The sequence below is a fragment of the Xyrauchen texanus genome, chromosome 49, assembly GCF_025860055.1.
Source record: "Xyrauchen texanus isolate HMW12.3.18 chromosome 49, RBS_HiC_50CHRs, whole genome shotgun sequence".
In the NCBI taxonomy this organism is placed as follows: Eukaryota; Metazoa; Chordata; class Actinopteri; order Cypriniformes; family Catostomidae; genus Xyrauchen; species Xyrauchen texanus.
Genome location: NC_068324.1, coordinates 23,821,892 through 23,847,967, shown reverse-complemented (window position 1 = coordinate 23,847,967; position 26,076 = coordinate 23,821,892). Strand labels below are relative to the sequence as shown.

The following is a 26,076-nucleotide window of genomic DNA, read 5'->3' as shown; positions in this document are numbered from 1 at the left end:
GTCCCCCAGCTCAAAATATAACTGGCTTGCCCTAATTAACCAAAACTCAACCTTCTGCTACAAAATAGTATTATATCTGTCAAAACCAGGATAACTTTATTTTTTTCCGTGTAATTCAAAAGGAAGAATTTTGAAGAACATTTGAGCTGATCTCTTCCACAAAAAAGCATACAGGTTCTAAGGGCTGTCAAGCTCCAAAAAAAACCTATAAACTATCAGAAAAATAGTCAACACAACTTGTGTGCTTTTTCCAAGTCTTCTGAAACCATACACTAGCTTTGTGTGAGCAAAAGACAGAAATGTATGTTGGTATTCTCTAAAACTCTTCCCCTTCACTGTTGCTCTCAAATCTCTTGGCTTTTCATGTTTGTTTGTGGCATTTTGTGTTATTGAGGTCAAACCTAACGCAAACGAAAAATCCCAAGTTTGAATATGCAGAGGTGCCAATGACATTTTAATGATTACAATGGTTGAACTATTCCTTTAAATCGGTTTAGCAACTATTATTTTTTGATTGTTTTCTATTGTAAATTATATTGTAATTGTTTTCTCTTGATACAGATTCACTGTGGCACCTTCCTTCAAAAATAACCACCATTAAATTGTCACAGAACAGTTTTACAAGCATTCCTGAAGTAATTGTGAACCTGCCACAGTAAGTTTTTTTGTTCTCTAACAAATAAACATTCTTTGATTAAACAAAGTGTTTCAATCTGTCCTTCCCTGTGGTCAGTTTGCGTTCAGTGGACATGAGGAATAACAGCATAAGTGTTCTGCCAGGTCCGGAGGTCTGGCTCAGTGTGAACCTGAGAGAGCTGATATTCAGTCACAATCACATCTCTGTGCTGGACCTCAGTGGACCCGTCTACAAGTGGGCTCGACTCGAGAAACTCCTTCTGAGTGCCAACAAACTCGCTGAGGTACGGCCATTCACGTTACACTCCCATTCAAATCAACACTGCATATCTTTGGACTTATATATGCACATTATTTTATGAAACCACTGATAATGTAGTGGTGTATATGTGTGTGGCTTAGATTCCTCCTCAGATTGGTCTTCTGGAGGACCTGATGTCTCTAGATGTTAGTCAGAATGCAGCCCTGCACTCTTTTCCTGATGAGATGGGGAAGCTGCTCCGCTTGTGGGATCTTCCTTTGGATGGCCTGCAACTGCACCTTGACCTCAAACACATCGGCAGCAAAACCAAAGACATCATCAGGTCTGAGTGATCTAAATGATTAGAAATCATGTTCCCTGTTCTTAAGCATTGCAGTAGAAAATCACAATATATATCATTGACCTTAGTAAAAACATTTCATTCTGATCACTCATGCTGTAAAGAAATGAGTCGACTCCACTCTCACTACTGTGAGACACACGCTCATATGCCACTATTCTTAAAGAGACATGGTGACTTTAAGAATATTATATCTTGACATGGGACACTAATCAACTACCTAGCAACCACCCAAAATACCCTAGCTACACCCTTGCAAAAACACATAATACCCTAGTAACCATTCAGAACATCTTGGCAACCTCATAGCAGTACCCTGGCAACCCCCCACAATGTGCTAGCCTTGTGGTGGTGGGTTTTGCATTGGGCCACCACTTGCATTTTCTTGATAATATGTATCTATTTTCGAAAAGTTGTTGTTGTGTCTGTTCTCCTAGATCTTTGAACATTTGGTTCTCACAGGTTCTTGCAGCAGCGTTTGAGGAAGGCCGTGCCGTATAACCGAATAAAGCTCATCGTGGTGGGAAGCCCGTGCAGTGGGAAAAGCTCTCTGATACAGCAGCTGATGAGACTGAAGCGCTCACAGTGGAGATGTGATCAGCACAATGTCGTCATCAACATCAGGGATTGGACCATCAGAAACAAAGACAAGAGGAGCATGCTGCTCAATGTGTGGGAGTTCTCAGGTCAGCAGATTCAATACTGTCACTGCATGTCTATATTGAAAAATATAATCAAGATGAATAAACGTTGTAAGTGTCTGTCTTTATCTCAGGTGGTGAGGAGTGCGGTGGTCTTTACCCACATTTCATGAGCTCCAGAGCTCTGTATCTGGTATTGTATGATCTCAGTAAAGGACCCAGTGAACTGGACTCCATCAAACCCTGGCTATTCAACATTAAAGTACGTTTTAAAGCACAAATGTACATTTTCAATTGTAGTTGTGTTATATTGCAGTGCCATGTTTAAAAAAATTGCACTAGAAATGATAAAAAATAACAAATAATTTAATAAAAATAATAATTTAGACAAAGGATGAAGTTAACCACATATATTTGGATTATGAAAAAAAAAAACCTGCAACATACTTAATCTTTGAGAAAAGTTGCATTTCTCTCCCCAATATTTTGAATTTGGACTGCAGTACCATATTTCAAACGCTTGTTTGCCATAATGTTTATTGCCATCTGCCATAATAATCGAATGCATTTTAATTATCTGAATTATTATATTATAACCATTATATTGATAATGACTGAAATATAACTATTTATAATCATATAATAAATATATCTTAAATTTGTGTTATTTGAGGGCCTTTGTCCACAAATATGTATTAATGTGATTAACTGCGAGTAATTAGTTGGCATATCATATAATTAATTTGATTAAAAGATTTAAACACCCGAGTTTTAACCTAATTTGTGCATTAAAAATGAAACGATTAAAAAAACGTGTTTCTTTTTTATTTGATTTATTTCTTTATTTAAACAGTTGAATTTCGAACAGTTGGCGTAGTTCAATGTCAAACTTGTACCATGATACCTGCGAAGTGATGACAACATCATAGCAACATTTCTACAATGTAAAAAGTAATCTTGTTAAAAAACAGTAAACTACTGGCAGTTGTAGTTGCCAGCATCATACAAGGGAGCAACTTGGGGTTCAGTGTCTTGCCCTGAACCCTGCGATTAGTGGCAGACCCGCTCTACCAACTGAGCCACAGCTGCCCCGATGTTTACTCTCCCATAATGCCTTGCAAACAACAGCTAATGTATTTACAATAAGACAAGTCACTTTACAGTGAGCCTGCTCTTGATCTCCCAGAATGCAACATATCTGACAGCAAACTATTGTATTTTTACAATCACAGTAGATTGCTGTAGGAATGGCTGTTCATTTACAGATGTTTTACAGCGTGCAACATTATGAAAATATATATTTCCTATGTTTAAAAACAACACCTGTCATATTAAGATTATCACAAACTTTTCACAAGGTTACTAATAACGTAGACCACATGGAACTATCATTAGCGACTGCTTTTGAAGCCTCCGGGTTCTCCTGATTGGTCCATCGATAAAACATATGCATATTTATGTATTTATTATTTTGATATTTATTTTGGATTCAGGTCTTAAAAGTTCAATGTTAATGGCATGAGATGCAGTTTATGCATTAAAAAATGAAGGATGTTTTCTTGACGTTTTCTTATGTCTTTCCTCAGGCTATAGCAGGCCAGTCTCCTGTGATTGTGGTTGGCACTCATGCGGATGTCTGTGAAGAGCGGCACCTGCAGGAGTGTGTGCTGAAGCTGCGTGAGGAGCTGATTTCTCAAACAGGCTTTCCAGTGATCAGGGAGAATCACATACTGTGTGCCTGTGAGGACTCCGAGTCCATCAGCAGGTTACGCAAATCCATCTACAGAGAGCTCTCTGGATTCAAGGTGATTTGTAATGCAGCTGGACATGGCGCCGATGGTGCTGCTGCTGTTGCTCTAAGACATCTGCACAGAATAACACAACTCAAAGACAACATGAAGAAAAATAGTTCACCCAAATATGTATTTCATTTACTCACCATCATGTCATACCAAAGCTGAATTTTTTTTTCTTCCATTGAACAAGGGAATTTCAGAAATGGATGAAAAATAGCACAAAACACACAAGCTATAATAAAAGTAGTCCATATTACTCGTGTGTAAGTCATATGACAGCGTAGCGTGAGGGACGGATCCAAATCACATTTTTGGTTCATAATGCTCTTTTTCTTGTGTTTGTCAGATCCAGGGTGAGCTGGTGATGGGTCAGCTGATTCCAGACTGTTACGTGGAGTTGGAGAAGAGAGTCCTGCAGGAGAGATCTCGTGTTCCTTATGAATTTCCCGTGCTGAGACACAGCAGACTGATGCAACTGATACAGGAAACACACCTGCCGCTGGAGGAGGGAGAGTTATCTCATGCTGTACACTTCCTCAGCGAGGCTGGTGAGAGAGACAGCTTTACTCTTATTGACGATTGACCCTTCGCTTAGCTCCGCCCCCCTTAGTTACGTTTGCTTGCTCTCTGACAAGCTCTGCAGAACTCCCTATTGGAATGAATGGGAGATTGCAGTGAACGATACGGTTTTTGGCAAAATATTCTCATAAACAAATGGATAATATTTTTGAATGGGCTTGTATGAAGTAATGCATATTTATCTGAAGTTTTTTGAAAGAGAAATAGTTAAATTACTCAAAACTGTGGCGACTGTGAATCAGAAACAAGGCTCTCATTGGAAAATGGCAAATGCGTGTCAGAGTGATGGTGGCAGTGCAACAATTGCTAAGACAGGATTGGTCAGAAGTGCGTATTAGCCGGGGCTTAGCGAAGGGTCAATTTATTTTATCAGCATAGAGTCTGGTCCACTTTGCATCTTCTTCTGGCCAAGAACAGCAGATTTAGACAGGAACAGACCATCTGACCAACGTGTAAAAAACAATCCTACTATAATAAGCCGGCTTGCAAGTTAGTCGAAGCTATGAATGGCCCAGTAAATGTAGATAAAAAAACAATTATCTTGATTTTCATTCATGAACATCATCATACATTACCATGATATTGATGTATTTGCTCTAAAATAGCTTGAAAGGATGTTTTCTTTATGCAATCCGAGAAATCATTATTTCAACTAAAGCCACTATTGCTTTAAAATGTTTAAAGCATGAAGCCAAAATAAAGTCCAAATGTAGTCAAAAATCCTGATGTGAAGCAGAGAACACTTGTATCAGCCTGAAGGTGTTTATTTTGCCATAACTGACTCACTGACTGTACTACATGGCTACTAACCAAATGAAGAAATACATTGACATAAAATATTGATTTGCGTTGAAATTATGTAATCACCTCCGGTTTGTGTCAGAGTACTGTTGGTGTTTATTTTGTCTGAGTGCTCATTATTCAGCCTATTACAAGAGTACTTGCCAAATAGACAAATAAATGGACATGAACCATTAATTAGAGGTAATTATTTTATTAGCTTACTTCTAGAGATGGCACAGTGATCTGAAAAGTAGGCAAGATGAATCGCAATACCCGGATGAGCTGTCTAATACATGGATGTGCAGTTGTTACTGAAAAATATCAGATCGCTAGATGGCGCCATTGACCAATCAGAAAGGAATATTCCTGAGATCCATGTAAGAGTAAACAATAGCAAAGCATTTTTAATAAAGCATTTTAAGACATGGAAAATGCTTCAATGACTTCTATGAAAATCTCTGTCTAAAGGTTCTTAAACTCAAGACTCACAAGACAAAGAAGGAACGAGGGTAATGGCCAAATAAAAAGTGTTAAAATCACTGCAAATTCATACATTTGTTTCATTTATATTGCCAACAAAATTATTGTGAATACATTGCGTGCAGTGTTGGGAGAGTTATGTAAAAAAGCAATCCACTACAAATTACATTATACTAATGATTACTTCATTAAGAAAGTAATCACGTTACTAATTACGTTACTTTTATGATACTTTCTAAAACACTTCTCACACAAAAGTTAGTTTTTTGCTCAACGAATTCAAAATAAATGTTCTTTTTCATTGTCACATTTAAGTCAAACACTCAGCCGTACATGTTTCTCCGTCAAAATGACTCATTCTGGGGTCTTCAACTGTAACAGAAACACAAAGATATGTATGTGTTCTGTGACTCCTGAAATAGACAATTAATCAAATTAATATTGTGAAATGTCCAAGTGTGATTATTAATTTTCAAATGGATGTGATTTAATAAATATATAGTGTATATATACATAAAATAATACATTTCTTTTATATATATAATTGAATTAATAAACAAAAATATTCAGTCTGCATGAAAGTGGATGTGTGAAGCTGCTCTATAAAACATGCTGTGCTTTTTGTAGTAGATGACAGAAGAGAGCGCTCATTTACTTTCATGCGCACAGTGCCTGCATACTATATATTCATATATTTAAATTGCAGCATTTTGCCCTTTAATAATCACACTGGGTCATAAAACCAACTTATCCTGATGTGTGAAACTACTGTCAAAACACAGAACCAGAACGGTTTTATGTCAAAATAAAAGTTTGATTCAAAATAAAAATTTGATGCGTGGAATTTAAGAAATTGCATGAGAAATATATTGCTAGTGTTTCGAAAAAGGTATTTTATTATTATTATGATTATGGTGAACCATAAGAAGCAAGAGTGCTTTTTTGGACTGAATAGAAATAAAAAAACCTTGAAGCAATTTTACTTAATAGATAAATGCTCAATAGGAAACATGCTATTATTTTAATTTATTATCTTTATTTAAATGTATCATTTTATAGGCTAAAGGAGAGTGTTCAATAGCATTTACATATCGAAACTGGTAGCAAGAATCATACATTTTACTGACTACTGACATTTTGAAACAACATTTTTGTTTTAAATTCGACATAACTAATACAATTTAAAAAAATGTGTGTAATCCAACTAATGCGCTTAAAAGTAATTAACAATTGAAAGTCAGTAACTGTAGTCTGATTACAAAAATAAGATTGTAATGATTTTTGTTTGTTTGTTTTTTACTCAAAACACCCAACACTGATTGTGAGTATTCAATAAGTCACCCAGCCCTAGTGGTAGCATGTGTTTACTGGTGCAGCAGTCTTCACCAAAATGTGTAGACTTTGTGGAATAATTGTGAATTCCTTTCAAAGATTCAGTGTCATGATTGCAAACTTCGGCATATCCAGGAACTCTTCAGAAGTGCTCCTGGTGTGTAAACGGGACTTTGTTTCCCAACAGACTGATAAAGCTTACCCTGGTTCTCAGACGTTACGTAGAAGTCGGCCAATGAGATTGGAGCTTGTGATTTTAGAAAGCTCTTGCCATAATCAGTGAGCATTCCTTGAGCTTGCTATCTCTTCCACTTTTTCCAGGTGTCCTGCTGCATTTTGATGATCCAGTTTTGCAGTTAAAGGATTTGTACTTCATTGACCCACAGTGGCTTTGTAACATCATCTCACAGGTAACACACATATGCATGTGTCTCTCTTTATTTGACTCATCGACAGTAGTAATATTTCTGTAATATCTGATGTGTTGATTTACAGACACTGACCCTGAGGGGTTCAGGTCAGTGGGACAGTGCTAGAGGAGTGGTACAGCGCTCCACTATACATACGTTTCTGGTTAAAAGCCGCTGTTTCCCTCAAGATCACATGACTCAATACTTCAAACTGCTGGAGAAGTTTCAGATCGCATTGCCCTTTGGAGAGGACCAGTTACTCATGCCCAGCAGGTAGTCATAGTTCTAAAAAATAAAATAAAAATGATATTACAAAGATATTAAACACAATGATGATCCAGTTCTTCTCAGTGAATCAGTAAAAATTATTCATAAATGAGTCTCAAACTCACAAGGTATCAGTTTGAATTAGTCTGTCACTGAATGATTAAAATGATTTCTGAGCCACTCGCTAAAGTGTTTTCAGTCATGAAATGAATCATGAGCCATTATTGTGATGTTTGCTGTGGGGTTGAGACTTAGAACAGTGTAATTACTGACTGGTTGTCCAAAATATAATGTGTATTTAGATACACAAAACTACAAGAATTGTGTTATTATTTATAGTATTCTTATTTAAAAAAGTAAATAATCTACAGGATTTGATGCATTTAAATCATTTGTGTAGCTGGTTAAGTCATGTTTGGTGTGTTCACAGTCTGTCAGATCACAGGCCGGTGATCGAGCTCCCTCACTGTGAAAACTCAGAGGTGGTCACTCGTCTGTATGAGATGCCGTACTTCCCCATGGGCTTCTGGTCCAGACAGATCAGTCGTCTGCTGGAGGTGTCATCATTCATGCTCTACGGCAGAGGTAACACACCTAAACATCAAAGATGATGCAAAACGTTGTGCACAAGTATTGCTCAAAATAGTTGTATGTTAGGCAGTTGCTTATGGGTGTCCATTAATGGGTGAATATTAAAATAATCTCAATATTTCAAAATGGCATTTAGATCTTGTGAAAATATCAGCATGGTTGGGTTGCAAAATGTATTTACTGTATATAGTACTGTATATGCTTTCTTTATTTGTCATATTAAAATTGATGCAGGCTTAACTGAGTTTTTTATTATTATTATGATTATTAATAACCATGCTGGTTAAGCTCGTCTTTACTGTGTATGCACTCTTTAGAGAAAGCATTGAGACCAAACCGGATCTACTGGAGGAAAGGCATTTATCTGAATTGGTCTGCTGAAGCTTACTGTCTGGTAGAGGCCTCGTCTCTGGAGGAGAACCCTGCCAGCTTCATCAAGATTACCGTCCCCTGTTCCCGCAAAGGTGAGAGGATCATGTAGGGATACACAAGTTTTGGTTGCCCTGAACCTTACAGTGATGGTGGTGGTGATGAGCCTAATGATGGTGAAGACAATGATTGGGATGTGATGATGATGGTGCTGGTGATTTATGTTATGTTAGTGGTGATGATATGTGACAATGATGTGATAATTGTAGTGTTATGGTGGTGTTGGTGGTGGTGGTGATGTGATGATGGAAATAATGTTATGGTAGTGATGGTGGTGATTTGATGTTTGTGGTGATTATGTTATCGTAGTGATGGTGACGTGATGTGATGTGAGGATGTTATGGTAGTGATGCTGGTGGTGGTGATGATATCAAGGTACAGATGGTGGTGATATTGTAATGGTAATGATGGTGATTTTATTGTAGTGATGATGTAATAATGGTCATTATGTTATGGTAGTAATGGTGATTTGATGGTGTGATGATGTTATGATGGTGATTATGCTGATTATGTTATGGAAGTGAAGGTGGTGGTGGTGATAATGTTATGTTAGTGATGGTGATGCGATAGTGGTTTTTATGCTATGGTATTGATGGTACCGCAATAGTGGTGGTAAAGATTAGGGCTACCCAAAGCCAAAGATTTTCCTAATCGACTAGTAGTCGTTAGTTTAACCCATTAGTCAACTAGTCGCACGTTTATGATATTAATTTAATTACTTAAATATATATATTTTAGGGGGCATCAGAAAATGGTTTGAGTTCCAGGGTTGAGAAAGAATGTTATCAGTAACATTGCTAATAATGAGCCTTTAAATTAGCATTTTTACAAGCGTGCACACGAAGTGAGCCACAGCGGCACCGGCAAAAGAGGTAATGATTCTGAATGTGTTGGAAACACCAGCAAGGAGACTGTATGAACATTTTGTTAATTTACAGAGAGAAATGACAGACGGTGTTCTCAGGGATCGACGATGGACAGAGTGAACACCAATAGCTGATGCCTTTGATGATGTCATGACGATAATTGGCTCGTTTTCCCATTAATGTATTAAATTATTATTATTATTATTAGACTATTATTATTATCAAATTAATATTAAAATAATTTGCCCATAGAGACACTCGCTTGAACAAACGACAGAAAAGCGTCTATGCGCATTTATGAGCCATAAGTCAACCCATATTTAATGTTGTTAAAGCCATCTTTAGAAAAGTTGAACAACATTTTAAATGCACTTATTTTTCTTAACTTTTAGTTAAAATAAATAAAAAATAAAGTTCAAAGTTTGAAATCAAGGTGTCTTGCTTTATTGTGTTAGGCTATTGCTTTAATGAAAATTACCCCATAGTACCACCTAGCATCCAACCAGCGCTAATACCGGTGTTCGTTTTCTTTCTGCGACCAACCGACCAATCAAAACTTGGTCGACCAAGACTTCACATCGACTAATGGTTAGTCGACTATCGGCCCTAGTAAAGATGCAGCCCTAGTAAAGATGTTATGGTAGTGATGATGATGTGATGGGGGTGGTGGCGATGATGATGTTACGGTTGCGATGGTGGTGGTGGTGATGATGATGTTATGATAGTGATGGTGATTTGATGGTGGTAATGATGTTATTATGGTAGTGATGGAGATTTGATGATGATGATGATGATGATGGTGGTGGTGGTGGTGATGTTATGGTAGTGATGGTTATTTTTTGTGGTGATGATTGTGATTATTGTAAGTAGTGATGGTGATGTGATTATTATGTTATGGTAGTGATGATGGTGGTGATGATGCTATGATGGTAGTTATTTTAAGTAGTGATGGTGATGTGATTATTATGTTATGGTAGAGATTGTGGTGGTGGTGATGATGATGATGTTGTGGTAGTGATGGTGATTTGATGGTGATGATGATGATGATGATGTTATGGCAGTGATGGTGATTTGATGGTGGTGGTGATGTTATGATGGTGATTATTTTATGATAGTGATGGTGATTTGATGATGATGGTGGTGATGTTGATGATGTTATGGTAGTGATGGTGATTTGATGGTGGTGGTGATTATGATGATGATGATGTTATGGTAGTGATGGTGGTGGTGATGATGATGTTATGGTAGTGATGATGTTATGATGGTGATTATTTTATGGTAGTGATGGTAATGTGATTGTGGTGATTATGTTATAATGGTGATTATTTTAAGTAGTGATGGTGATGTGATCATGATGTTATGGTAGTGATGGTGATGATGATGATGTTATGGTAGTGATGGTGATATGATGGTGGTGGTGATGATGATGTTATGGTAGTGATGGTGATTTGATGGTGGTGATGATGTTATGATGGTGATTATTTTATGATAGTGATGGTGATTTGATGATGATTGTGGTTATGATGATGTTATTGTAGTGATGGAGATTTGATGGTGGTGGTGGTGATGATGATGTTATGGTAGTGATGATGATTTGATGGTGGGTGTGGTGATGATGATGATGATGATGGTGTTATGGTAGTGATGATAGTAATTATTTGATGGTAGTGATTGTGATTTGATGGTGGTTATTATGTTATGGTAGTGATGGTATTGCAATGTGGTGGTAAAGATGGTATGGTAATTATGGTGGTGGTGATGTTATGGTAGTGAGGGTGGTGTGATGTGATGGTGGGGATGATGCTGTTATGATAGGGAAGGTGATGTTAATGATGGAAATGTGATGAGATGTTGTTGATAGATGATATTGTGATATTTGTGTTGTGATGATGATTATTATAGAGGTGATAATGATGATGAATTTGGGTGATGTGATGGTGGTGGTAATGGAGATGGTGTGATGTGATGGTGGGCATGGTGATGTAATGATAGTGAAGGTGATGTGATGGTGATGTAACAGTGGAGATGTGATGGGATGTTGTTTTTGATGAATGATGGTGTGATGATTGTGTTGTATGGGAGATTAATATAGAGGTGACTGTGATGATAATGTGTTTTTTGGTGATAATTGTAAATATGGTGATGATAATGAAGTCTCTGCCCTGTGTGCAGGTCATGTGTTGTTGGGGCAGGTGGTGGATCACATAGACTCTCTTCTGGAGGAATGGTTTCCAGGCCTCCTCACTACTGACGTCCTTGGCTCTGGAGAAACACTGCTGAAGAAATGGGCTCTGTTCAGCTTTAGTGATGGAAGACACTGCCAGAAGATGCTGCTGGAAGATCTGCTGTCCAACATCAGTGCAGGTCTCTGTCCATGCCATCTACACAACATCACATTCTGAAACACAACTTCTTTTGATTTCTAACCTGGTGTACAATAATAATGCTTTTGAAAAATGTATTGTATCCTTTGAGCATGTCTTGAGTGTCTGTGTTGTCTGGTCGTTTGTGTTTCAGATGGTTTGCTGGTCAATCCAGAAGACCCTAGCTGTTCTCTGCCTATCTCTCAGATCTGTCCAGACCTGGTGCTGCATGACCAGCCCTCCAGCACCATACTGGATCCTGAGGAGCTGGAGATGGAGCTCTCCAAAGAGTATCTGCTGGGTTAGTACTTCAATAGACACTGACATTTCCATAAATTAGATCTGGACGGTAATGGAAAAAAAAAATCACCAACATGCAAATATAATCATAATGAAATAAAATGTTTTGAAGGTGGTGGAGGATTTGGGTCTGTATATAAAGCTGTGTACAATAATGAGGAAGTTGCTGTGAAGATTTTCAACAAACATGCATCTGCGCTTTATGTTCACAGACTGATGCGACAGGTAAGGTCGTTCCTGGAAACATACAGTGCTTGCATGAACAAGTCATTTGGCTATGATTCCTGGACAGCTTGTTTCCACACTTTCCCAGTTATGTTCAGTGCTTTTGGAATGTGCAGCTAAATTCCTCATACAATTACAGTTTGTGTTTATGTTTGTAAGATAATGCATTCAAAGTAAATAAATCCTAACCAGGTTCAACATTTACAGCTTCAAAGATTTGTTTCTTTCCTTTCTGACAGCAAAAAAAACAAAACGTATGGGTTAGATTTGTGTCGAAATGTAATTCCGAATTGAAGTACCGTATTGAAGTACCTTTTCAAGTATCAAGCAAACATACAAATTGAGAGAATAAAAACTCTTCAAAACGGGCAGAATTACTTTCTGTTACTTAGAGCTGTGCACCATCATCTGCACATTCATGAGGAAAAATGTCTCTGTCTCCAGGAACTGGCAGTGCTCGGCAGACTACGTCACCCCAGTCTGGTGGGCTTGTTGGCCGCTGGCTGTAACCCGCACATTCTGGTGATGGAACTGGCTCCTTGCGGCTCTCTGGACTCCGTATTTGAGTGCGAGAACGGCAGTCTCAGCCGAAAACTACAGCACAGAATAGCTCTGCATGTGGCAGATGGTCTCAGGTGCACACAGAAGATACAAAACAAACTATTTTTCTTGTGGCTATATTTTCAAAACATACTATTTTTAACATTTATTCAGGTGTAATGTTTTTTCCCACAGGCTTCCATTGTTACTCATATCATTTCTATTTTATTGCCCTTTTCACAACACACCTCTTTTCAAAGCAGCTTTAGAGAAGATCAGGCATTTACAGAAAACTCAACTGTAATATCTATAATGTCTCACAGTTATAATTGTGTAGTTTGATTAAATATGATAAAATAAATAGTTAATTAATAATTGTATAACCCCAGTGAGCAGCTGAAAGCGACTGTGGCAAGGAACACAAAACTCCATAAGATGTTGATTAACGGAGAATCATAACCTTGAGACAAACCAGACTCACTGTGGGGGCCAGTTCCCCTCTGACTAACATCATGAATATCGCAGGGACCTGAATTGAATCAAATCGAATCATATCGTGGCAAAAATCGGATCGCAGGCCAAGACAATCGATATAAGATCGTATCATGATAAAATGTCTGATTTACACCCCTAGTGTCACTTTGCTGAGCGAGTCTGACATCGAGACATCACCCTACAGCCGGAACCAGTGTGTGTGTTTGTGTGTTGCTCTCCGTACTACCCTCATCCGAAACAGTATCTACCAGCTTCTCTTTCTCACTGACCTCCACTAGCATTCAGATGTGTGTCTCTAACTCATTAACCCTCTCCATCAGCCTGACTAATTCCTTACATTTATCACATGTAAATCCCTCACTGCTGATGGAAGAAGCTGTAGTAAACATGTGGCATGCAATGCAGGAAGCAATAGCATGAGTGGATGCCATGACATACCGCAATTGTTTGTTGTTGTTGTTATGGTTGTTCTTAAGTGGCGAGGGTTTGAGACCGATGTGAATCCCTTACGCAATTGTTTGCTGTTGTTGTGTTTGTTCCTGATCAGCAGATGTTTGAGATTGATTCAATAATCCGTGTAAAACACAGAGGGCAAAATGAATGTTCGCAGTCGAAATGTGAGATGTACACAAGCGGGAAAAAAGCAAAGAATAACTTTAGTAATATACACACAATTGAAAGCGTAGAAAAGTGGAAAAAACAAAGCATGCTGTAAAATGGCAAAGGATAAATCTATGATTGTAGAGGAATAAGCAATGCTAAACTGGCAGCAAGCTACAAACAGACTCGTGCAGCGTGCCGGCAGCAACCGGAACAGGAAACAGCTCACAGAACAGTACCTTAGTGCTGGTTACTGTAAATAATATATGTGTTTGTTTTTACAAACCAGATGCTATACATTAGATGCTGTCAATAAAGCATAAATGAATAAACTCAGAATATTAATTATAATTGAGTATTTCTTCCCTGTGTATTGTGTCCAAACAGATATTTGCACTCCTCTATGATTGTCTATCGGGATCTGAAGCCACACAACATTCTGTTGTTTAACCTGAAAACAGACTCTGAGGTCATCGCTAAGATCACAGACTATGGCATAGCACAATACTGCTGCAGTATGGGTGTCCGCAGCTCAGAAGGAACACCAGGTGTCTGTTACTATCACCATAATTCACCATAAACCAGTTATGCTGCAAAAATAGATGTTAGATATTTTAATACAAATATGTTAGTACACAGCAAACAGACCTTTTCTTATAGAGTATTTTTTTCTTGTTTTCCGGGAAAAATATCTAAACATTCTTAAAACAAGATAAATTTACTTGTGAAGGGAAGTTATATTTTGTTTTATTTTCAGGGAAAACGTAGTAAATGTAGTAACGTTTATTTTTATACCAAGAAAAAAACTTATTTGCCAATGGGATATGAAAAAATTGATTCTAAGGAAAAACACGTTTATTTTTTCTTATCCCATTTGCAAATAGTTTTTTTTCTTGTTTTAAGCAGAAACTCCACTATATTTTGTTAAAACTTAATTTATTGTGTCATTCTGTCCTCAAATAAGTTTTTGTTGTTTTAAAGATGTTTAGACATTTTTATCATAAAATTTTAATATTCAAAGTTTTTGTTTTTGTTTTTTACAGTGTTAATTCACATGGGAAGAAAAGTTGTGTGAGATATTGAGATGTGTGTTTTTTTTCAAAGAATATTTCTTGAATTAAGTTTGTTTTTCTTATCCTATTGGCGAATATTATTTTATTATATTTCTCTTGTTTCAAGCATAAATCTTTTTAAAAGACACAAACGTTATTGCACATACCTTTAATTTTAGGTACAAGTTATGGCATAAAAATATACAGAAAAAAATATAACTGCAAAATGCAAACTCGTATATGAATTGACTATTAACGAAACTTTGTTAAAAATAAGCTTGCATTTTGAGTTTTTTCTGTTCAAGCATAAATGTAACACAATTAATATATATAAAATAATATAAAGAAATATATGGGGCGGCTGTGGCTCAGGTGGTCGAGTGGGTCGGCCACTAATCACAGGGTTGGTGGTTTGATTCCCGTCCCACACGACTCTGAATTCTGAACCCCAAGTTGCTCCCAATGGCAGGCTAGTACCTTGCATGGCAGCTCTGTGTGTGAATGGGTGAATGAGTCATTATATATTATTATTATTACATATATATTATCATTATATATGGTATATAGTATATTTTTTTTTCTTAAATGTCTTAAACAATTTTGCATCTTATGTAAATGTATCTAGTTTTCAGGATGTTTCGATATTTTTACTGGAAAACAAGACAATAACACAGATTAAGAAAATGAATTTTGCTTAGAAATTAAAAAATTAAAAAAACTAAATGGAATTTTAATGGCTGACATGATGCTGATTATTTTTGTGTTTAAGAATCTGTTAACCAATATGCAGATCCAGTTTATAATTCGTGTTATTTCTGCTTTCAGGCACTTTACAAATCTAATATTGTGCGCAAATTACACAGAATTAATTTGTCTAGTTTTAGTTTCAAGTATACTTGTTTTAAGCCCCTCACTTAACTCATATTTCAAATCTATCGGTCTATCTCTATTTCTGCTGTGCATTCCTTAATAAAGAATGAATCTGTTCTGCTCGTAGGGTTTAGAGCGCCTGAGGTTGCTCGAGGAAATGTCATCTATAACGTCCAGGCTGATGTGTATTCTTTTGGTCTGCTGCTGTATGACCTTTTGACTTATGGTTAGAGGATATCTGATGGGATGAAGTTTCCCAGTGAATTTGATGAGGTGGCTGTACAGGGGAGACTACCAGGTAGTGTGTGATTTCCTTTGTCTCATTTCCTGCTTACTTTGTGTACACAACTCATCTAAATCCTGTTTATTTCTAGGTTTAAATTAGAATTTTAATCCCAGAATTCAATGATCCAAAGTGACCGCTATTGGACATTTAAAAACCGCTAGCAATGCCGAAATCTAGCATTGGTAGAGACGGTTGCAATATCCATTATAATGTAGATATACAAATACATATCTAATATATATATATATATGTGTAATTGCATTTGATGATAGCAAATGAGACACACAAAATTGCTGAAAGTAAGTAAATGCTTATTTTAAAATAATTGCTAAAGCCAAGCAGGCATAGGTAATCTGTATATGTTGCAGATCTTAAAATGTCAGTGAAATATCCATAGTATTCAGCAGATATATTGGTCTATCACTAATATGTTTGTAACGGTCTCCATCATCACTCATGTAGATCCAGTGAATGATTATGGCTGTTCTCAATGGCCGGGGTTTGAGTCTCTCATGAGGGACTGTTTGAGAGAAAATCCCCAGGACAGACCCACATCTGCTGAGGTTTGTCAAATGAACTCATCTACTGCACAAATCATATTTGTATCATTTAAATGAATCTCAATCTGTGTGTTGTAGGTGTTTGACCGTCTGAATCGTGCAGAGATGTTGTGTCTGATGCGAAAGCTGAAGTTGTCGAGTTTACCGGGCGAGTGTCTCGCCGTTTCTAACGCAGGTGGAGGTGTGAACGGAGGACGAGATGTTTGTGTGTGGATCGGGGGCGGCAGCAGCAGTCAGAAGCTGGGCTGTGTAACATCACTGGATCTGGAGACAGGGAAGAGCTTGAGCCACGTACTGAACTTTCTACGTATTCATAACTTTGCTTAAATTTTATATTGCCAGAAAATCACTGCTAATATATACCAGTAGTGAATATTTTGGTGTCTTTCCGAACCCTTTCAGGAGATTGACAGCAGTCCTGTCCTGTGTGTGGTGACGGCCAGAGCTCCTGGGTCAGACTGTGATTGGTTAGTTGCTGGTACTGAGTCTGGTTCACTCATCGTCATGGATACATGTAGCGCAGAGATTGTGCACTGTCTGAAGAGTGTGAAGAACTCTGTGACATCACTGTACTTCTACACGGATTTACAGCACAGGTCTGAACATCAAACATCACGACAGGAAGTGACATGGATCTTTAGATCATGTATCTTAAGATGACAGAATGATGTTCGTCATTTTTCAGATGTTTAAAGAGTTACCTACTGGTGGGGACAGCAGATGGAACAATAGTCATTTATGAGGATTCAGTCTTGAAGGTATTGCTTTTTGGCGATTATTATTAAAAATGTAAATCTATTCCCAGGGTTCCCATGTGGAAAACCTGAAACTATCATATAAAATATAATATGATAAAATAGAGCTGTCAGTAGATAATTTTTTTTTAATTGTGATTATTCTCATGATTTAATGGTAATTTAAAATAATAATAGTGCTGAAATTTGACTATATAATATATAGATATTTCCTTTCAAAATGCATATTTTCCTTCTTTGGAAAGAACAACACAATATATAACAATAATGCTTCATTAACATTTTCCAAATTCCACAGTACAAAGACAGATATTCACTAAAATGGCACCAACTATAGTAACATTAAACCATTTATTTTATTATTGAAATCATTTAATTGACCAAAGTCTAAGTGAGACGTTGACTGATTGACAGAACTGCTATTCATTACAATGCACATTAAATCTCTTTATCCCTCATCCTCCACAATATTTCTCGTCATCAGGCTGTCTTTTGACTTTGGATAAAGAATGTACATGATTTGTTTCAGGGCTGCAAGCGCCCTGTTGAACTCCACATGAAAAGCGCTTCTTTTTCTGCTTTTAGCGCTGGCACTGCCGATGGTAAACTAATTCATCCGAACTGTCTAATAATCATTGGATTAATGCAGCAAGGGGTACAATGTTGAAATTGTTAAATATGAGCGGAGCGTCAAAAGACCCTCCACGGGAGAACAAGCTGCGCATGCTTGTAAGAATCAACATGCTTTGTGGTAAAATGCTGATTTACAAAAGACACAAAGAACTTCACTTTTGTCTCAAGTTCCATCGGCATTTGTTTTATAAGAGGTCCTTTCTCCAGCAAAGACTCACTGTTGGAGAAATTATTCACATATAATTTCTCCCTCTTGCACCATATTTTAAATCTGGACATGGATGTCAGCTTCAGCAGGGGGGAAGATTTTAGTGATTATCAACTTACATTGGGTTCTGTTCTTCATACAAAATTATTTAATAGCTTTAGAATACTTGTAATCCTAGTGCATGATTCATAAGGACCATTTTTATTGTGCTTTTATGACGTGGTAGACGTGGTCACTATGAACATTCATTGTATTCTGTATTTGTGTTCCATTGAACAAAGAACAGCATAGGGTTTTAGAAGTAAATGATCACATAGTTTTAATTTTGGGTGAACTATACTTTTAAATAAAAAAAATAAAACAAAATCATGGTTTTCTGGTTATGATCAGCTCTAAAATATTTTATTGGTTGGAAAGTGCACTTTTTGATTGCAATCTCTTTCAAGATCTCTATATTAAGTAATTTCAAAAGATGTGAAAGGTAATGGAAATTCATTGGTCAAACAGTCTGGGAATCTTTAAAAAGTGCAAATGATATCGCTGTTGTATATTTAGTTGTAGTATATTTAGATATTTTTTGACTGTAGGTGAATAATGGAGATCCAGTGAAATCACTGCAGGTTGGAGATGTGAACACTCCATTGATGTGTGTCGGCCCCTCGAGTCACTCTCAGGAGCGCAGAGCTCTGTGGGCCGGCTGTGGTACCCAGGTGATATCACTTACAGTGGAGGATGGCATCTGTAGGAGTATAGACACAAAACCCAAACAACTCTTCCCGTGAGTACTCATGCCCTGCTGAAGAGAGTAAAAAAAAGAGAATTAAGTTCATAAGGTAAACGTAAACTTACCATTTTTGTAATATTCTGTTGTATTTAATGCTAAACACCATATTAATGTGCTGTTATTAATTGCCCATGGACAATTCAGTGTTGCCTGAAATCATTTCTGCTTCCAATATGATTAGCTGGTTGATGTGTAAATTTTGGGAGTCAGAGTGTACAGGTTTTTATCAGTCTGTTGGCAAACAAGGCTTTATTATATAAGTTCCCAGTCTGCTGAGCACTTGGAAATAACCTTGTTAAAAGGTATTGCTAGTCACCAGCTACATTATATTGTGTTTTGGATGCTGGTCCCCAGCATAGGGTGCTGGTGTCCCTTTGAGTCTTCTTAACGTAACCAGAAAACCTCCCTTGGTCAACCAGTTTCATAAGAAAACCATGCTGGTTGACCAACATGTTTGTACAGGTCCACCAGCTAGACCAGTACAAAACCAATGCTAACCAGCTTAATCTAGACTGGATCAGTAGAGAAAGAACGACCTTGTTGAAAAGATCAGTTTTGCTGGTCAAAAGCCATAGTATGTTGGTTCCCAGCATGGATTTTTGGTATGCTGATGTCCCTATCAGGCTTCTAAACTTCCTTAACCAGTAAGCCTTCCTAGTGCAATCAGCTTCATAAGAAAGACCATGCTGGTTGGCCAGGATTTATGCTGCAAAATGGCTCTGCTGGTCCACCAAATAGACCAGCAGCAAACCAACACTCACCAGCAAAGCTAGCCTGGAAATTCATGCTGGTCTGAGCTGTTCTTTTTACAGAGAAGTTGCAGCATTCACCAAAGTGTGCAGATATGAGCTGATATTTAGAGCTGAGGCTAGAATGACAGGTGAAGCTGCGAATAAAGCCACGGGCTTAATGATGTTGATCATATGGAGAAAAGAAGCAGGCCCAGTACTGAACCCTGAGGTACACTGATGGTTATCTAATGTGAATTTGACACTTTCTACCCTCCAGGAAACCTTGAAGGATCTGCCCATAAGGTGAGACTCGAGTTTAGTAAGATAAGGACGGATGATATGGAGTTTCCGATTTACCCAGCATTTGATTTGTCTCTGTACGTCTCAGTCAGACGTTCTCTTCATGTCTAAGATGCAAAGCTAATTCCGGCTAACCTACCAAATGGTAAGTAAACCTCAATCCTGGCAAGACCTATCTCCAAACTATCCGTCCTCATCTTTCTAGACTTAAGTCTGACCTCATGGGCAGATTCTTTAAGGTTTCTGTTTTCTTCTTCTCGAGTGTTGTTGATCCCAGCTGTACAGTGATTGTGGTAGATTGATGGACTGGCTGATGGATCTAGAAGTGGCGATTCTTCAGCCAGGCCGAGATGTGTGAAAGGCTGACAGAGATATGAGCTGTGATTGTGAGCTGAGGATGATTTTGGTCTTGAGTTAGGTCTTGGCAGGTTTCTGATTGATCCACCATTTGGTCGGTTCCTTTACGTGTCATTCAGATGGTCTCTTCTTGTCTAAGTGGGCAGATCTTAGCCAGAATAAGTGGCAAATTCAACCAGACTTTATGCTGATAGTCAAAAGTCTGGCTAGGCGAGAATAGGTTGATTGTGACTTTTTTCCTTTCATTTGGCATTTGTCTATAAACTTAGATTGCATGGTCTGTCTTGTTGATGTTGATCAGCTGTTGATGCTGTTGTTGTGCTTGTTTGTTCAGGCAGCAGGGTCGTGTCAGCAGTGATGCGTGTATATCACAGTTAGCAGTGGATAAACACTTGTATGTGAGTAAAACAGGAGGCCACAGTGTGGAGGTCTGGGACAAGAAAACAGAGAGGATGGTGAACGTAATCAACTGCGCACAGTTACTCAGGTAGTTTGACACAAACATACAAACTAACTTGCAAGCTTTGAGCTTCCTTTTAACCCTCCCAAATACTCAAAACAGTTTAGGTTCAACCAGAAAGGCCGAAGTCCAGAGTGAGGACACATCCAGAAAGATAGAGTCATCTTGGGTGACTGTGAAAGCTCTTTTGGTGCAGCACAGTGGTACTCTGTGGATTGGGACGAGATCTGGACACATGCTGTTAGTGGAGATGTCCAGCTGTCAGCTACTCCAGTCCATCAGCTCTCACTGCCACTCCATTCACTGCATGAGCTCTGTGCTGCTAGGTAATGTGCATTCCCTGTTTTCTGTGCTAAATGTAGAATGTCGTCCTAAGCATAAAGAACACAGCCAATCGCAAAGGTGTCTACGTTGGAGATGTGTGAATTTACACCTGGTTGTAATGCTCTTTTCCATTTTGAAAATGACTGCTGTGGTATGTGAATAAGACACAAACAGGGCGTGCTAAACTCGCGCAATTCACCCCATGTGGTTGCAGATGAGAAAAGCAGCATTCTGATTGGATATGGTGTTGGAGATTCAACACAGCCTTGCAATTGGCCTTGTTTTTTAGGGACGATATAGAGCGCAACATTGCCCACCCACTTTTCCAGACGTCTTGGTTCCAGAAGTATTTTTTCCATTCATTTTTTTTTTTATATAGGGATTTCAAAAAGTACTTCATAAAAGGATTTTATGCAATGAACCAAACCAACCAAGGTGAATCACAACATCAAACTTTGTTTGAAGCAAAAATGCATAAGAAGACAAAAGTACTGGACTGTGTACTGTGCATAACATTTTTCATAAGAGAATGAATTACAGTCCAGTGAAGTATTGCATTGTGAATGACATTGAATGAAGAGTAGCACCAGATTATTGCACTCAACACAGCTTCACAGGAACATGTTGATATGTTTGTTGATCAGGTGTTGAGATGCTCTAGTGTTGTTTAGCCAATATCAGTCAAATATAAATGACTTTGTTTATACTGTCTTTACAGAGACACTAAACCGCAAGAACGTTATTCTGGTGTTGGGAAGCCAACAACACATTCCACAAGACCAAACCCAATCACAATCAGGTAAGAACCGAGTTTAGCAAGACTGGAAATCTGTATTGGCCAATCAACATCCATTGCCAGAACTATCCGTTTTATGATTTTAAATTGAGTATTAAAATATTACAAATGATTACAATGTGTTTTCTGTTTATGTGTTCTGTGTTTGTGATCTTAGTTGAGGATTCAGTGTTGATTGTGTGGAACAGTTCACTTCCTCTAGAGGTCAAAGATCTAAATAAACATTGTCAGCAACGAGACAACATCAACAGAATGAGAGACACACTCCACGACTGACCTTCCTGTCTGCCTGGGCATCATTTCCTGTCATGTACTGTACATCATCTCGGACACATGTAAAATAACTTGTTAGAAGTTTCTTTATATTATATTCTGTTAAAAGGGACCTGTGTAAAAATACCGTTTGGGTGAAATAACAAGGGAATCTATATTATATGTAGCTGAGCATTAGTATATTTATATTAGGGATGTGCCTGAAGCTGAATACCGTATTCAGAAAGTCACGAAAAATGACTTCAAAACAAATATTGGATTCATCCGAAAAAAATAAAATAAATATTTGTTGACTGATTATCCAAGAAGCACAAGGATAAAGCGAAATTTCAGATAAACGTATCCAAAATTACAACAAATGTATATATCTGTGCAGACAAGATTTCTGAAGTGTAAACCTTATGAATGAAAATATGCAAGGTGTGATTTCAGATCGGATGGGGCGGTCTCGACTCAGTTTGCGGTCTCTATTAATTGTGCGCGTTTGGAGCTTATCAAGTGTAACTTTTACTGAGATCATGTACAGTTTCCACTTCTTGCAGTGTTTATGTTAATGTATCACACGATTCACACGTGATTCTCGTGCATTTATTTATTGCCTAAACCTGAGCTAAAGTGATGATTTCACATCAGAGTTGACAACATTTATATTCACATCAGTTATTAAGGTTATTAACTGGTTAAGACTTTATTCCGAAAAAAAGTTAAAATGCTCCATAAAGGTTTAAATAATGTATTCATCTATCAGGAATATTCCTGCTCATGTAAAATGAAGAAACTGAAACATGCTCCATCTTTTATTCTTCTTTTTCCTCTTTAAACTGTACTAAATTTGAGAATTTCAAGTTTTCTTAAAGCTCTGCAAAAGGCACTATATAAATGTAACATCATTATTATCGTTATTATTTAATTAAATAATGGTGTCCCATTATGGGATTTTAAAAACTTTTTCAAACTCCTCTTAGACTGTTTGTCCGATCGGCATGCAATTTGGTATACATCATCTACAGACCCTCCTTACAAAAATTTGTCAAAAGAATTTCAAAACGTCAAATCTGTACGAAGATATTAACGATAAAACTCCTTTGGTTTAATGCGATTTGAGTAATTGATCAATATCTACTCATTGCAAACTCCAAATGTAACCAAACTAGGTGCACATAGTCAACGGGACGATTAGATGTCAGCATAGTTTCATACTATTCCCCCCCTAGGGGAGCGACAACTAAAACATTTTCAGAACTTTGCAGCTGTTCGAGCAACAAAGTTCAAATTAAATATGCATCTTCTTCGGTTCAAATTCTAACATATTCTTAAAGAATTTATTAGACAAATTAACAAAAATGTTCGCCACCGGCCAGTCAAATTTCAGCACCTTATAACTCGTATTGGGATTGGCTGAGGGTTATGGAAATTACACAAGCAGGGTGTCAACTCGAAGCCGCATATAACATTTTGTGACAATCGGCCACGCAGTGGCAGTATAATTAGCTCATTTGTGTTTTTGCTCATAACTCTGGAACCGTATAGACGACAAAACAAATGTTTAGCTTCTCTGAATTCACCAGTGCCCCACAATGATATGGTCACTTGGATTTCCATTTCCACAAGAATTGTTTTTTAAAATTTCAGGTTTATTCGAGAAACATACTTCTTCGAAGTCATGCTAGGCCGTTTGCCCAATTCTCACAAAACGTGGTATATATCATCTACAGATCCTCCTGACAAAAATTTGTCAAAAGAATTTTAATGTGTCAAATCATTCCAGAGATGTAAGCAAATATGTTTTGGGCATGGCCTATAATGACTAATTAGCCTGTATCTTGTGAACAATTTTCAGACTTAACAAAATGTAGCAAACACTTTGAGGTAACATGCCGAGCTTTGTTTATTTTTAATGCTGGGAGTGCTATAACTTAATAAAAGTCTATTTTTTCAACTGTGCAGAAAACAGGTGAAATGTCACCAAAATAGCCGTCACAGCATCCAGAGGATCTTTTCTGTCAAATTTGATTATTTTGGTCATCTTGCCATATGTGCTTGGCCCCCGACAATAGTTGCTTGTGGCAATATTTTTTATTATTATTATTATATGTATGTGAGGGACTTAATGGGCATCAAGTTAAGGGGCAGCAACTTTCTGAAAGACATCTTCATACTCCCTGCACTGCCAGATACACAAACAAATTCTGTTATAAATATCAGGAGCACTAATAAAGTCATTTATGCTATGATTTATTCACGAGGGAATTGTTTAAAGAAATCATATAATCTAAATATATATATATATATAAAAGGACTCTTAGCTGGACCTTGAGTAATCTAAATATGTCAGAACTGTAAGCTGTTAGTTACACTACACACTGTGCCTACATTATGTATGTTTTAGTGATATACTGTTCTGTCATCCTCTATTAAGCCATTATGACAATGTAATGCCAATGATTAAAGTTTCCAGTGTATTACTTTGTAAAATTAAGCACAAGAATATAGCTGAAAAAAGGCCTTCTTAAAAGAAAATGCAGCTTTTCATAAAAAATTACATTGTACATTTTCATGTGTTACTGTTACTCTTTCTGCTGTGGGAATGCAATTATTGATTTATTTATGTTTGTCAGTGGTGTACCAAGTATGTTTTTAACAAAGAGTTGTTATATTTTTGGCAAATATAAATTTTGCAACATGTTGATTTTTTTCTTGTATTTTTTTATATTTTAATTGCCTGAATTAAAGGACACAGACAGATATGAATAGTTAAAAGAAAATTTATAAAACATAATATTTGTTTAATTCATATAAATGTTATTTCATATTTAATAGTGAAATTACTTTAACATTAAATATTTACATAATTAAATTAAATAATAATTATTTAGTAAAAAATATAACAAAATAAATATGTTTTAGTATTAGTGTTCAAAATGTTCGTGTTTAAATTACTTGTAACACATGACCCATCCGCCTTTTCTGGGCGGCGCTGTTGATCTGTTTCCACAATAAGTGAACCGCTCCAGAAGAAACGCGTGCGCTCCGCCTCCATAGAAATAGAAATATGCGCGTGGAGCGGCAGTTTGCATTAGTTTGTAGTCTTTTAAAGGGCGGGGCCTATTGCCACGAGATTCTAATCGTCAGTTATTATGTGTATTTTTAACTCAGTCCTTGCATTCCAAACAGGATAGATAACCCCCGAAGTCATTCTGTAAGTTCGCGTCAAACAGAATTTCCAATAAAAAGTGTTTTTTTGAGTTCCGTTTAGCCTTTCAAAGTTCAAACTGTGGATGGTAAAGTCTTCGAAGGGAAAAGGGCATAAGGGGATAAGGGTCTTATTCTTACTCTAGTACCTGTTTATTGTTTGCTTTTTTGTTTATACATTCGTTTACACATACATAAACATTTCTCTAAAGTGTTGTTTGTTCTTTGGACTTTTCTCTTCGCTGCTCAGGACGGCCCAATCACACTCGTCTTAGATTACTAGATAAAGTTTTTTTATTTTGCGGAGGCGTATTCACATTTTCATGTCAGATACAAATCCTTAAAAACAGTATATTTAAAAGATTATACGTTTTAGTGTACTAATAAACAAAACAAAAATATCTGAAGAGGTTTGAATACGTTCGGTTTTCTGAGCCATCATGCGCCCCCTGGAGGAAGACATCATATCGACATGTACTGTTTGGTATCGTTTGCAGCCCTATGACTCCGCCCCTTTAGTATCATGTGACACAAACAGCTCTATCTGCCCATATACGTAA

At 37.2% G+C, this 26,076-nt stretch overlaps 1 protein-coding gene across 1 annotated transcript in view; it reads left to right on the top strand.

Moving 5' to 3' along the window:
- Positions 1–25,000, top strand: part of LOC127640429 (leucine-rich repeat serine/threonine-protein kinase 2-like) — a 56,541-nt gene extending 31,541 nt beyond the window's left edge. Inside the window, 26 exon segments of the mRNA XM_052123005.1 lie at positions 562–655; positions 734–920; positions 1,039–1,220; positions 1,701–1,924; positions 2,014–2,141; positions 3,466–3,684; positions 4,022–4,223; positions 7,171–7,259; positions 7,345–7,532; positions 7,957–8,111; positions 8,435–8,581; positions 11,585–11,776; positions 11,930–12,076; positions 12,188–12,300; positions 12,745–12,935; positions 14,323–14,483; positions 15,985–16,155; positions 16,606–16,706; positions 16,782–16,994; positions 17,106–17,299; positions 17,389–17,461; positions 18,887–19,077; positions 20,806–20,958; positions 21,034–21,257; positions 21,974–22,054; positions 22,209–25,000. Coding sequence (XP_051978965.1) covers positions 562–655; positions 734–920; positions 1,039–1,220; positions 1,701–1,924; positions 2,014–2,141; positions 3,466–3,684; positions 4,022–4,223; positions 7,171–7,259; positions 7,345–7,532; positions 7,957–8,111; positions 8,435–8,581; positions 11,585–11,776; positions 11,930–12,076; positions 12,188–12,300; positions 12,745–12,935; positions 14,323–14,483; positions 15,985–16,155; positions 16,606–16,706; positions 16,782–16,994; positions 17,106–17,299; positions 17,389–17,461; positions 18,887–19,077; positions 20,806–20,958; positions 21,034–21,257; positions 21,974–22,054; positions 22,209–22,327 — 4,139 coding nt within the window. The 3' untranslated portion in view covers positions 22,328–25,000.
- Positions 25,001–26,076: the final 1,076 nt, after the last annotated feature.